This window comes from Pinus tabuliformis, chromosome 8, assembly GCF_031772625.1.
Source record: "Pinus tabuliformis cultivar Carrire ecotype Pingquan chromosome 8, CPIR1, whole genome shotgun sequence".
NCBI classification, from domain to species: Eukaryota; Viridiplantae; Streptophyta; class Pinopsida; order Pinales; family Pinaceae; genus Pinus; species Pinus tabuliformis.
The window spans coordinates 1785408831-1785423492 of record NC_142294.1 but is presented as its reverse complement, the minus strand read 5'-3'; the positions used below and the strand labels follow the sequence as shown (position 1 = coordinate 1785423492).

At 39.7% G+C, this 14662-nt stretch overlaps 1 protein-coding gene across 1 annotated transcript; it reads right to left on the bottom strand.

The window, feature by feature from the left end:
- Positions 1 to 1551: 1551 nt before the first annotated feature.
- On the bottom strand, positions 1552 to 13842 carry LOC149243344 (protein STICHEL-like 3). Its single transcript, XM_089371190.1, has 2 exons — positions 13444 to 13842; positions 1552 to 4440 (listed from the first exon to the last, which is right to left on the bottom strand). The coding sequence occupies exon 2, from the start codon at positions 3865 to 3867 to the stop codon at positions 1552 to 1554; it is 2316 nt and encodes a 771-aa protein (XP_089227316.1). The 5' UTR covers positions 3868 to 4440; positions 13444 to 13842.
- Between the last annotated feature and the right edge of the window lie 820 nt (positions 13843 to 14662).

Below are 14662 nucleotides of genomic sequence, written 5' to 3'. Positions count from 1 at the left end.
AGAAGCTCAGGCATTTTAATTTTTTTCCAACATGCAAGAAATATATACAAGGCCAAACACAACAGTTGAATTTTCCAAAATGTCTGAAATCTGAAATGGAGATTTGACTTCTATAATTGAATCTTGAAAAATTTGATGCAGAAGACAGCACTGAAATATTCCCAGAAAACTCTCAAACAAAAACTTAATATTCGCTTTAAATAAGTTTCAGTATGGTTTCTGGAGGTGTGGACACCAACTCAAGGCCAAGAATCTCCAACAGCAGTATGGATGCTGCACTTAACCAAGTTGTCCAGGTCTCTTATATTAACTGCAACAGTCAGTTCTCAAAAACATGTTCTGTTATAAGGTTTAAAAGCATATTTAAAGCTTTCATTTTCATTTTTGCCTATTTTCTGTTATAAGGCTTAAAAGCATATTTAATGCTTTCATTTTCATTTTTGCCCTATGCTATCCCTTCTAGCCCCAATCTGGGATTTCATAATTCATTTACAACATCTATTTTCACCTGGGAGCAACAGCATCGTCTTTAAGCATCATGGCACCACAGTGTACTTAAGGCTCCCAATGCACTCTCCTTTCTGTTATGATTTATCGCAGTTAGTTAACTGCAAAATATGTTAGGAGTTGCCCTTCAGCAAAAGTAAATATAGGTTAGCTCAAAGGTTGAAACTGTATGCTTTGAGCAAACTTAGAGGGAAGGAGGTAGAAAGGTGGATAATTAGGTAGCCCAATATTTACATTAAAATTAGTGAGAAGCATATAGCAGCATGTCAACGAAGTCTATATATTTATATTATTTATTTATGCATACAGTTTAGTTTATGTGTCCAGCAAATTAAGCAATACGAGATGGCCTAAAAATAAAGGGTCACAATCATGAACGGTTTACCCATACAAAGTAGAAATAAATGGATAATGCAACAACTAAATGGTATCTTCAGATTGCTCACTGAATTTACCTTTTGGAAAAACAAAGATTGTTGGATTTAAACTGCCATTGGCAATGAAGGTGCTAAAGATCTAATGGCAGACAGCAACCTAACTTTGGAACAACCTTTGGATACATATCACATACATTCCAAGGCAAAAAAGAAAGCATTCCTTCATCTTGGACAGGCATTGACATCAATTTGAAACCACCATATTCACCATGAATTCTGATTTTCTAGGAAAGACAATGTCAACTTTCAATGATCCAAAAACTTATAAATATTTGCATGGATTGGAGATGCAGCTTTTAAAGGTGGATAATATGTAAAATGATTCTTCCTTTGTCGGGTTACTTTTAGTCATAAGCAGGACATCTGTATTCAATTCTCAAAAACGTAGGTCAGAGATTTTTTATATAAAACATTATGCTGAGACCTAAATTTATCATTTAGCAGAAATGAACGATGAAGAAATGAGAAGCAACAAAAAATTCCATTTCAGTTTGCCATTACAGCTTTGTAAGCTAAACTAAGCTTTTATCTAGCAGGGTGACTTCCAAAAAGGACATCATAATCATTACTAGCTCCTTTACTAAGTCTTCATTAAAAGAAAATAAAATCATATACTTGGAAGATTGTAAAACATACTTACTAGTTCCTGGACCAAAGAAAGAGATATTCTTCGCCCCAAAAGACTCAATTGATCGAGTGTCATTTCAGCATCACGCATAGATCCATTTGACCTTGATGCAATGAGATTTAATGCATCATTATCTATTTCTAGACCTTCCTGCAATGCAATTGCCTGCAATTTTTTCACAATATCAATTTCTTTTAATTTGGGAAATAAAAATTTCTGGCACCTGGATAGAATAGTATGGGGTAGGCATTCTATATTTGAAGTGGTGAGAATAAAGACTATATTCCGAGGTATTTCATCAAGTACTTTCAAGAATTTATTCCAGTCATCACTTGCCAAAGTATCACAGTTGTCGACTATAAAGACTCCATAACGAGAGGATGGAGAATAAGTAACCACATTGTCAAGGGCTATCTGAAAAGTCTCAAATGCCCGGGAGCCAATGCCACCAATTTCTTTTACATCTGAATTCTGACCAAGACTTTGAGTTAAACATGAACAACAGAGTCCACAAGGACGTGACAGATCCAGAGAATGGCAGTTCATGGCTGCTGAAAATATTCTACCACATGATGTTTTACCTGTTCCTTGAGGACCATGGAACACATAAACTGGGGCAATCTTTCCCCTCACTATAGCATTCATGAGAGCCTGGGCAGCTAAATTTTGCCCAACCAATTCTCCAAATGTCTTTGGAACATACTTCTGAGACAAGCTCCTACACCTATCTTGAGATCTCAAACAATCACTGCCCATAATATCTTGTCCATGTCCCAAATGGCCGATCAATCTAGTTTCAGAAACCATGTCAATATTTTGTCTGAGACGAATTTTATGGTCAGCATAGAGATCTAGCTCACCTAAAAGCATTCTTCCTTGTGTATCTGTATCTGCACTTTCCTGAGACCCACCTGGCTCCATTAGTAGGGGAAGCGACTCAGAATCAGAATCTAAAGAAGAAATAGAATGATCAGATGTTTCTAATGCAGCAGAAAACTCCCTTTGAGAACTGGAATAGCTTTGTGACACAAGCCCTTCAATTTTTCGTGTGGCCGAATCTGAAAGCCCACATGAGAGGCTCCTACCTGCCAAATCCAATATATTTTTGCCTCTATCGTGTATTCTGGACCAATTCCAAGGAATCCCACAGCCCTTTTTGGGAATATCAATGACTGTTGATTTCCCACTTCCTGCTTGAGGTCCAGCCTTTTGTGAACCTGTGAAATCTTTGTTACTAATCCCACCACGACTACCAGAGTTCAAACCAACTGAAACTGATAAATATTCAAAATGCTCTCCTGCTTCTCCGGGAATGCACCTCTTAATGCCTTTTAACTTGTGTTTTTTTGACCTGTCCAGTTCCCCTGCGGGACAATTTGGGTGATAATGTGAGTCAAAGTGAGAAGTTGAACAATCCTTATCATCAATTGGTGAGCCTGTCTCCGCTTCTTCATCACAGATTCTATCTTTCCTTATACAGTCATTATTTTGAAAGAGGTGCGGAGAACGAACCTTGAGATCTTTTGCTGCTCTGTTTTTCAACTTACCATCCAAAGTATTTGATATATTGCCTTTAGTATCCCTGTTCCTGCCTCTTGGAGGTAATGTCATTAAATCTGCATTAGGTTCCATTCTCCCTTGACAATGAAATGCATCACTTGACAGCCTATCTTTTCGGCACAAATCCTTTGCTTTAGGCTTCCTTCCAAGCTCAGAATCACTTCTCCAATTTTCATGAGTCAAACCCTTCTTCCTCCCATTTCTTTTCAATTCCATCTGTCTTATCCTACTATCTGCATGACCATAACCAATCAGTTTCCTTCTTCTCCTTTGTCTTCTATCAGCTTCCACAGAACCTTTCGCACTGCTTCCTCCTACTACACCTCTTGTTTTCCTAGATGTGTCACTTTGAGAAAGGGGAGATGCAGTTAGAGGACTTCTCGACCCTTTCCTAAAATCACCACCCATAGGCTTCATACCTCCAAGATCTTTCTTCTTAAATGCACCTTCATTTTCTAGCTTCTTCATCAATGATCCTATGATAGGAGAATTCCATGATGGACTTGTAGAAGGGTCCCTGAGAGATTGTGACCTTTGTAGAATGGTCAAATCTTTCATAAGAGAGGTCTCCACTGAACAGCTCTTATCCAACATGATTTTTGATTTCTGCATGTGAATGTGATTCTTCAAATGAATACAGTTAGTTAAATGTGCATGATTTCTTAAGTGATCTTGAATATTTGAACCCTTCTCAGAGATACTTTTGTACTTGCCTCTAGAGGTTAACGTCGTCATCAACGTTAATGTCTTGTGCTATAACGAGTACAGCTCTAAGAGATCTCAAAGTAAAATCGGGGACAATATGAAAACATGTGGATATAAGGAAAATGGCAGGCATTTTGGGAAAGCTGACCAAGACAGATAAATATTACAAGTACGACAATGAAAAGCTAGGCACACTGCTACAGAAGGACCAAGAACAAACTACAAATCACCATTTCTATCCATTTGACTTAAGTGTGTAACAGGGATCAAATATACCATGATCTGCTATGGAATAGACTTCATTTTCCTCCACTTGTAAGAAACAATTCATTTCATCAAATAGACACAATCATTTGGATGTCGCATGGGATAATCATAAATCTCAATCTGTTTACCTGATCTTGACAGTTTGAAAATAGCCCAGAGTCTATAATCACAATACTTGAATTCTACGATAGGGAATATGAATAGAATGGTTGATTCAATTTCAAATGCTTGATCTGGACGATGTTGCTTCTGCCATCACCAATGGAAATTACTCAATGTAAAGACAGTGACCATTCTTAGAAACGTTTAACTCTGCCATTCTGAGCAAGTGGGGCACTGTTGCAACAAAAGAGATTTTATTGGTTAAAGAATGATTAGAGTCCAGAGCAGTCAAGAAACTTCAAAACCAAATTAAATCCCTAAAACAATAGCATACACAAAACTTAAATTGAAAATGGACAGAGATCAAATTTATGAATTTCAAACCAGTCCAAACCATCCGAAATATTCACAACAGAGATAAGCTCATTTATATGAGAAAGATACTGAAGATTTTAACTTTTCAGCAGTTTATATGAGCTTGAAAGAAGTCTGGACTCTGGATCCTCAAAAGGGTTGAAATGTCAGGATCAACCATAGAAACACGGAATATGGTAAATACTACTCAATCCAATCAAAGTTGTTCGATATGATCTGAAAATGCTTGGACTGTTACAAGAAAATTGAATTTTCATTATTAATGAAAGTTATAGGCAGCAATCTTGCAGTTCAAGGACGCATAAGAGAGCTCAGAAAGAAACTCCATTGAAGAGTTTAATCAGATCGAAAGGCCTAAAAAATACTGAAAGAAATGACAAAGCTTCAAAATACACACAATAAAACTTACTCTATTGCAAGATTTAACAGAATTTTGTCAAGTTTCACCTGGCTTGTTGAGTTTAACCAAATTTGCTGAGTTTTGACCAAATATAGCCAGCTTTTGATTGAGTGCAGCCACATGTATCAAGTTTTGATTGACTGAGCCTAGCCAAGTTTGTCATATTTTCATTGATCCCAGCCCAGTTTACAAAGTTTTGATCAAGTCTACCCGAATTGTTTACCTTCTTATATATCATTGTTCACTAAGAAAATCACTTCCAATGTTAACTTTAGGAAATAGTTAAATAATTAATAATCTGCTAAAGTGGTTGTCTTGTGGGTTCTTCTGCTAGCCTTAGCACCTAGGCAAACAGAACCCTTACTATGTTGAGCACTTCTTGGAGTTGAGAGATGGGCTCATTGTTCGACCCCAGTATACGCTTCGCCACTAGATGCCTGCTCTTTGCATCCTTCTAGGCCAGTTCAGACTCCAGAGTAGGTTCTCATAGACTTCAGGTAGAGACGGACCGCCAGATTGATAGACCAAACAAAATCTGCCAGGTATGTTATTTACAGGAAGTGGAGACCGAGGTGCACTTCATTTTTGGATGATAGACCAAAGGAAGGTTCCATTGCTTGTTCAGAGATTCTCAGACCCTCACTGACTTTTTTAGGTATCCCGACCAGAGATGTTTGGCCCTATATATGCAAGAGGCTCTCAGGTTTTGAGCACATATTCTTCAGCCTCCCATCAGACCAAACCCCACACAGAGGATCACGACATTTTTCAGGGTACTACCTTCAGACAGGGGCAACAAGAGACTGATGGATACCAGTACACATCCAGACTCTAGATCAGTGAGGATCCGTGGGACCTTACCCAGCTACACGAGATCTCAGCAACAGATACGTTTCAAATCCATTCCTGGGAGATGGAATAGGTCCTCCACACCTCAACAACGAGCGAACTCCCCCAGGGAACGATTTAGTGGATAGTCTGCACTTTCCACCGACTTTTCATCGGGCGAACAGACTTTGTTGAGTTTCTTCAGTGTTCTTCATTCAGCTTTGGATGCTAGGAAAGATGGGTTTGATCCTCAGACCTATTAGTTCTTGGATCCTCTGCACTAGGGCCAGATGTTAGTTTACTTCATGCATTTTATCTTTTATAGGAAACTGTTTGGTTCTCCCACTTTGTATGGACATCATTGTACTCGACAATCCCTTTGACCTACTTTGTGGTCAATAGTTGGACATAAATATAATTATCTTATATTATCTTTGTTGATTTTTTGTAGCATCACATGTGCTCTAGCCATGAAATTTGGTGGAGAGGCTAAGGCGCATGAGATCTCCAAGACCTAGAAATCGTTTGGGAAAATTCAACCCAGATTGAGAGATATTAAAATAAGTAATATTTTTAATGAGACACTAATTCTAAACTTAAGAAAATTAAAATATTAATGTGTATTAACATAATATGAGTGAGAAAGTTCTAAATAATGAAAATCAAGCCAGATCTAATCTTAGTCGTTGATTAGGGACTTAATATCGGTCGTTGAATCGTCAATAGAAAAAGTATAAGAGGAGGCTTGAGAGTCAGTTGGAGATACACCAAGAGAGATTAAGAATTCAATTTTTTAGGGTTGGGTTTGCTGAGGAAATCGAGTTAGAGATCAGTTGCAGTGAGGGGCAGTTCAGCAATGGATTTCGATCCAAGGCTGAAGAATACATAATAGAGAGGCAATGAAGTGCTAGAAGAGGCAGCGCAGGCCCAAGAAGGGCTAAGGCAGAGGCCAGAGGAGCCAGCGCAGAGGACGCAGACGGCCGTAGAGGTTGACAAAGAAGCCGTAGAGGCTGACGTAGAGGACGTAGAGGGCTTCAAAGACAGCGCTAGGAGATTATGTGGGGGCAGACTGGGAGCTGATCAACAGATCCTGAGCCGGGAGAGGGTGATGCAGTTCCAGAGCAGTGCTTGGAGCAACTTTCGTTGTCCAGCACAAGGAACAGCCAAAGTCACTATGGGATTGATCATCCGGTTGCTGATTTTTCGGGATATCTGTCTTCGGGTAGAGGTACTACAGCCAAGGATATTCTCTAAAGGGTGAGTCATTTTTGGCACCCTAGTTGTATTCCGAAATCTGCTTAATAATACAAACCCTCTATACGTTGCACCGGTTTTCCCGACTTGGGTTTTTTTGGGGACGATTGTCCAAAAATAACGATGTCCCTTGTGTTATTGTTTTTGTTTACTTCAGTGCATGATCTGTATATCTGTGAAGGCTACATTTGTGTTTACTTCGATGTTTATGCAATTAAATAACTTGTTAAGGTAAAGAACAAGTAGGAGATAGTAAACCAGAAATTGCAGTAGGGGTTTCTGATGTGTTAGATTAAGGAATTTTCACATGGTATTAGAGCATTGCAGATCACAGGAGGACTGAAGACACCAGCGGAAGAAATCTGAAAAATTTGCAACAGAAGCAGCTATCCCGAGAGACAGCATTGTTCCAGAGCTGAAGCTGCAAGAGGAGAGGGTGACGCAGAGGCTCATGCAGAACCTGCGTCAGCATTCTGAGCTAGGAGGAGAGCCAACGCTGAGGCAGAGGGGGGACAGATCAGGCCTACGCAGTGCTCGGTCATCTTTCTCAGCTAGGAAGGATTGACAATGAGGCCAGGAGGAGTTGATCCAGCTCTCATTATGATTGCGCAAACCCAGAAGGCCTCAAATTCTTTAGTTTTCGGGGCTAAGGGAGTTGTGCAGATTGTGATTTGAGAAGCTAGTGGGACAATGTTTCTGTTTGTGCAGAACAGTGTCTAAGGAGACGGAACCAAGGCAGAGAGAAGCACTACCTCGACGAATTTCTAGCCAAGAAATCCAGATCTGAGTTGCAGCGGCAAAGGAGGATTGGAGAGGAGTGATTCGACAGTTGGCAAGAGGATTTCCGGGAGGGAAGTCGAGACTTAGAGGGAGTCTAGAAGAGGAGCAGAGATGGCAGTGAACAGATTGAGGGATCAGGACAAATTGGACGGGGCTTCCAATTTTGTCATCTGGAAGGCCAGGATCCTGGCAATCCTGGATAAACATTGCATCAAGGAATATGCCTTGAAAACCATAGCTATCCCAGTTGACCCAGCTGCTAATAAGAAGTATGAGGAGGCCAAAGCAAAGGCGAAATGCATGATCCGACGGGGTCAAAGATCATGTCATACCACATATTGCTGAGAAGAACACAACAAGGGAAATGTGGGAGGCCATGACCACCTTATACTAGGGCTCTTCTGTGCAGCGGAAGATGTTGTTGGAGAATCAGCTGAGGTCATATCAAATGCAGAAAGGAGAGGAAATAGATCACTTCCTCCTAAAGTTGCAAGGAATTTGCGACTAGCTTACTTCCGTGGGGTCTACACCGGATCCAGAGTTTATGGTCAGGACCAATGTTACTTGGGAGCGGGAGTGGAAGCGGGGAGCGGGAGCGGAAGCGGGAGCGGGAGCGACCATTTTCAGAAGCTCCCGGTTTGGGAGCGAATCCCGGAGCGATTTTTTAAAAATATATATATTTTTTATATTTTTTAATTTTTGATATATATATGTCAACAAAAACATGTAGAATGATGAATTAGATATAAAAAAACATAAAAAAGCATAGATTGAACCATATAACAACAATCATCTAGAAGTTATAATCTTCATCAACCACGTCCGCAAGTTAGTAACATAGTAACATACAACATATTGAGTCTCATGATTCATCAATCTTAAAGTTTCAAGCTTTCAAAATTCAATATATAACATTTATCATCATTGATCACCAAAGTTGTACTTGTAAGCTAAGTGTAACCATTACAACAAATAATATCTAACATGAAATGAAATGTTATAAAATGAAACGAAATGAAACAACTTTCAACTTTCATGAAGCATCATATTCATAATTCATTACTAATGAGTTATAATTGCCAACTTCAAACTTAAATTGTCATATATTGTTTAAAAAAATATCATAATAAATATGAAAGAGTCAATAGTTATAAAAGCTACTAGAAACTAGAGAAGAGAAGTAAATCTATTATCTATTTCTTATGCTTGGGCCTCTTGCCACCACGAGAAATGTCTAATTTTTTAGTCTTGTTGCAAAATCAGGATCTTTGTCATTAATATCACCCTCCAAGCATTAATATCCAGAGGTATCTTTGTCATTACCTTTGTATCTGTATAGGGATCTTTGTCATTAATATCACCCTCTAAGCATTAACATAAGATAGAAAAAGCATAGCATGTTAAGTCAAGATTTTGTTTGAGTGATGCGTACATTTTTAGAAGGGTCATGATAGAGGAGTTGGACAACCAATGTCACTAACATCAAGGTACATAGAGGGATTGGTACTCTTGATTAAATATGAGTTCCATACCCTAATACATGACAAAATTCAATGGAAACATTGCAATCCCCCAATCCTGAAATCCTGAAAAACTGATAAGTCTGCTGGATTTTGAATGAAATCTAAAATTCTACTTTCTCCATATGAAATCCAATGAGGACGAAACCACTCTCAAACATCCTGAGTCATTTCATGGTAATGTTAAAAATTTAAGTAAAAGGATGAAAATGAAAATTAAAGAAAATGTCACTTTTACTTTAAGAATTTAACATTACCATGAATAGCATATCAATACTAGGGCCTAGACTTGATCATTAAGTTGCCCCACTCAAAAACTATTTGTTTCTTTCAAAAAAAATTGCATTTCGAACATTACTACAAAAAAAAAAATGCAAAAAAGGCAAAACGCTCCCGAAAACGCTCCTGAAAAGGCAGGGAGCGAAAAAATTTTTAGGGAGCGCGCTCCCGACCCGCTCCCGCCCGGAGCGCGGATCGGGAGCGGGAGCGAGGGGGGGGGGCCGCTCCCCCGCAACACTGGTCAGGACTACTTTGAATGCAATCTCCGAGGACTAGGATACGTTTGTCCAAAGCATCTTGGGCAAAGCGACTCTCCCCAGTTGGGAGGAGATGTGGGAAACTCTTCGACAAGAAGAGATTAGGAGGTTGACCAAGGCAGGGAGTAGTGGTAAGGGAGTTCGAGTCAAGAAAGAGAAGGAGGATGCGGCTCTAGCATCTGCGGGACAACAAGGGAAAAGGAAAAAGAAGGACATCTCCAAGGTCAAGTGCTTCAATTGTGGGGAGCTAGGACATTATGCATCTCAATGCCCTAAAAAGAAAGGCAAGGGAGAAGCCTCTTATTCAAAGACAGCTCCATCTAAGGCGGAGAAGGATGTCGAGACTGATGACGATTGTGCCATGAGTGCTCATGCACCTCTAGAGAAGAGGTGGGGAGACATCGAGTTGTAGCTAGGGACAGGATCCTTGAGGTACCCAAACTCTTGGATCACATCCGGCTACAAGAGCCCTTAACTACAGTAGCATGATGACAGGTGTCGGGTGGAGCAAAGTGTGGTGGAGCAGCAAGGCAGGGCTAGAGTGCAGAGTTCTGTAGCAGCACATTGGAGGTTGTAGCACTGTGAGAGGCACAAAAGAGGTTGCAGCAGTACGAGAGGCACAAAAGCGGTTGCAGCAGCGCAATGGCAGCAGAGGGAGCATGGGTTAGCAGCAGAGGCAGCTTCAGCATCACGAGGCTTCCAGACTGACCGGGATGTCAGTGGTTGGGAGAAGTCAATTACTTACTTCTCGGTAACTAAGTTGCAGTGCAGCAGTTAGCAGTGGCAATGCTATGGGCAGCATGATGCAGCATATTGAGAGGGAGTTGTAGTACAGATGTAGCAGTGGCAGTGGCAGTGTCATGGGCAGCAGTACAGGAAGTAGCAGTGCAGAGGATGTGAGGCAGCAGGCCAAGCATCAGCACAGGTACCGATGTGGAGGATCAGTGTGATGTTTCTATGGTGAAGCATTACTAGAGCACATTCCTCGCTAAGAGGGAGTGTTGATTTTTGGTAGCATCGGATGTGCTCTAGCCATGAAAATTGGTGGAGAGGCTAAGGCACATGAGATCTCCAAGGCCCAGAAATCATTTGGGGAAATTCCACCTGGATGGAGAGATATTAAAATAATTAATATTTTTAATCTGTATTAATATAATATGGGTGAGAAAGTTCTAAATAACGAGGATCAAGCCAAATCTAATCTTAGTCGTTGATTAGGGACTTAATCTCGGTCGTTGAATCGCCAACAGGAAAAGTATAAGAGGAGGCTTGAGTGTCAGTTGGAGATACACCAAGAGAGATCAATAATTCAATTTTCCGGGGTTGGGTTTGCTGAGGAAATCGAGCTAGAGATCAGTTGCACTGAGGGGCAGTTCATTAAGGGATTTCGATCCAAAGCTAAAGAATACATAACAGAGAGGCAGTGAAGTGCTGGAAGAGGTAGCGCAGGCCCAAGAAGGGCTGACACAAAGGCTAGAGGAGCTAGCGCAGAGGACGCAGAGGGTCGTAGAGGTTGACGCAGAAGCCGTAGAGGATGACGCAGAGGGCTTTAGAGGCAGGGCTGGGAGATTCTGTGGGATAGACTGGGAGTTGATCAACAGATCCTACGCTGGGAGAGGGTGACATAGTTCCAAAGCAGTGTTTGGAGCAGCTTTCATTGTCCAGCACAAGGAATAGTCAACGTCACTATGGGATTGATCATCCGGTTGCTAATTTTCTAGAATATCTGTCTCTAGATAGAGGTACTACTGCCAAGGATATTCTCTGAAGGGTGAGCCATTTCTGGCACCCTAGTTGTATTCAAAATTCTGCTTAATAATACAAATCCTCTATATATGCTGCACCGGTTTTCCCAAATTGGGTTTTTCCGGGGACGATTGTCCAAAAATAATGGTGTCCTTGTTTCTGTTTACTTCAGTGCATGATCTATATATCTGTGAAGGCTGCAATTGTGCTTACTTCGATGTTTATGCAATTAAATAGCTTGTTAATGTAAAGAACAAGTAGGAGATAGTAAACCAGAAATTGCAGTAGGGGTTTCTGATGTGTTAGATTTAAGAATTTTCACAATCTTATCTTATCTACTCCAATCAACATACCTATGCTCCTATTGTGCATTCCCACACAACCTTATGTCGCTTAGACTCTTTGGTTCACACTTTCTTCATCACATTACCTCGGCCTTAGTTGTTTCTTGGGTCACCAGGATGCTCTTGCATCACCCTGGCTTTCAGAGCACTGATTTATTCTTTGCCACGGTGTGTTGATGGTTGAAAGTTGAAACTAATCTCTATGTTTTGCTCATAAGGTGTAATTGATTCTAAATATACCTAGCTGCCTCTGAACTACCAATCATGACAGATAACCTGGAATTGTACATGATTTATCAGCAAGAAGTCATAATTATCCAACCATAGTGGGTGCAATTCTGGGACCATTCGGGTGACATGCAATAGAGGCCAGGAAAATGTAATTTTGACTGAATAGACACCCTGTGGCCCCATCTTCCAAGGCTAGCCCATTTTTTATTGCTCTACGCTGGAATGTGGTAACACATACTCTTTTATTAAGATATATAGATTTTTCCCCGGAGAAAAAGGAAATAGCTCAGACTGAGGGCATAAACTTTGAACCCGTCAATATAAGCTCAAATTTGAAGTTCACAATAATAAATGTGAACTGGAATTCGAACTCAAAATCAGCTCGAGCAGTAGCCAAACGCTTTTAATTCTTCATAAAATCTCAAACTTACCATTCAATCCCATCAAAGCATATCGAAAATAATCCAGAGCAACCAGAGAAATCCCAGATTGTTTATAATAAAGCTCAAACTCAGTTTTCACTTCAAAAACATTGGAAGGCTCAAATTCATCAAAAACGACACCTTAAATTTTCAAATCATTGAGAAGATTAAAAAGTCTACATTGAAGCCAATCAAAGATCTTGAAATCAGATTACTCGGAGCAGGACGATAACGAAATGTTGGAAAGAAACTTTGAACTAAAAAAGGACAATATATGCGCAGAGGTAGCTCAAACCACAAATCCAGCACAAACGGCAGCTCAGAGCTGCAAAATTGTTCTCAAAATATTACCAATACTGTTTAATCAATAAAAATATTCAGCGTAGCCTGACCAGAAAATAAGAAATCAAATGTTTTCACAATAAAGCGCAACAGCATTAACGCATAAAAATGTTAAATGCAATTTCAAAAGAAGTTCAAATCCTCGAATGCAGCCGAGATAACAGCTCAAAAAGTTAAATTATTGACAGACACAACGTAAATCTTCCTAGCTCAATCGAATAATCGGCCACAGTTGATTCAAAACAAAAGTAAACATTTACAGAATGTCACTTTCACCGTGCAAGTTTAACAGAATTTATATTTCATGATGGCAAACTCCTTAAACAACCTCAAACTTCATCGACCATCAATTGTGAAACTCCAAATTTATTGTTCTGTCCATTCAAGCACAACTGGCAATGTTCACATTTACAAGCAAACTCCACATTATGAATTTTCTGAAAAAGAGGAAAAGATTACCTTGCAAAGGGTGATCTGCATTACTTTATGTCGAAGGAAACGATTCTGAATGTCCAGTCCCTCAAAAAGCATCGTATAAAACCGAAAATGGTTCAAATATTCAAGATGTATCATAATGCAACTAATATAGCAGCTGATTTGGCACTTTTTTCCCACGACCCACTTGGCATTTTTCCTCCGATCGCATGCATTTCCTTCGGCTTTCACGCAAGTAGTTCCAAAATTCCTGTCCAGAGCCCCCGACTTAGAACTGAGTGAGAAGCGGCAGTTTTATAACAAAAAACTGTCAGGCATGTCCTGCAAATCCATCAGTCCATGCTACTGAAACAGACTGACAGCAATATGCCCGGCGCTTAATCAGAGCAGGGACTATCAAGCACATAAGTAGCGAACAATTTTTAAATGCGACGGGCAGAAAATATGATTAATTAATTCTTTTATGATTAAATAAGAAACTAGCAAAATTGGTCGCAATAATTTAAGCGAAATGAATCATGTGGGAAATGGATGACAACGTGGGAGAATGACAGCTCTCCAGTCGCAGACGTGACGCGTGACCCGCAGTTGCCCTTCTAAGTGACATTAAAATTGGATTTGCTCGCCAGGGTTGATTAGCTAACGAACTCCAGAACTATTATGTCCACTGGATTATATCAATGTTCATTTGGTCATTGAATAGTTAATACTCATTATCAATTATTGTACAATACAATAAATATTATACTTTTTAATCCAACACTAGCTGGTTTTAATCAGTAGTGCATAGAGGTGACAAATAGACGGGACGCTGTGAGTTCGATTCGGTGTTTAAATTATTTACTACGGTTTTATTTATCAGTGGGATAGCCATGAGCACGAGTTAAGAGGGAATCATTACATGTGCTTTAGAGATTCGAGGTTTATTGAGCAACATAGTTTGATTATAAAATCATGGTTCGGTCGATGTTTATTGAATAATATAGTTTTAAAGTATAAAATATACCTGCACCGAGTCATAAAAATATAGTGTCTTTTTTCCTGTGTGAAACGAATTCAAAACTTGTCATATATTAGTTATTTAATAAGGACACGATATAGTGGTTGGGATTTGGCAATCATTTTGTGTTTATGATCAATGTTCTGTTTTCCCGTGATTCGATGTTTGTTTCAATTTACGCGTTCCCTTCCACATGATTGTATTGGATAAATTTATGAGGTATGAATGCTTTTTTATATTTCT

Bases quoted from the DNA above. Each gene is read 5' to 3' on its own strand.
- LOC149243344 (XM_089371190.1), bottom strand. From the start codon at position 3,867: ATGACGACGTTAACCTCTAGAGGCAAGTACAAAAGTATCTCTGAGAAG.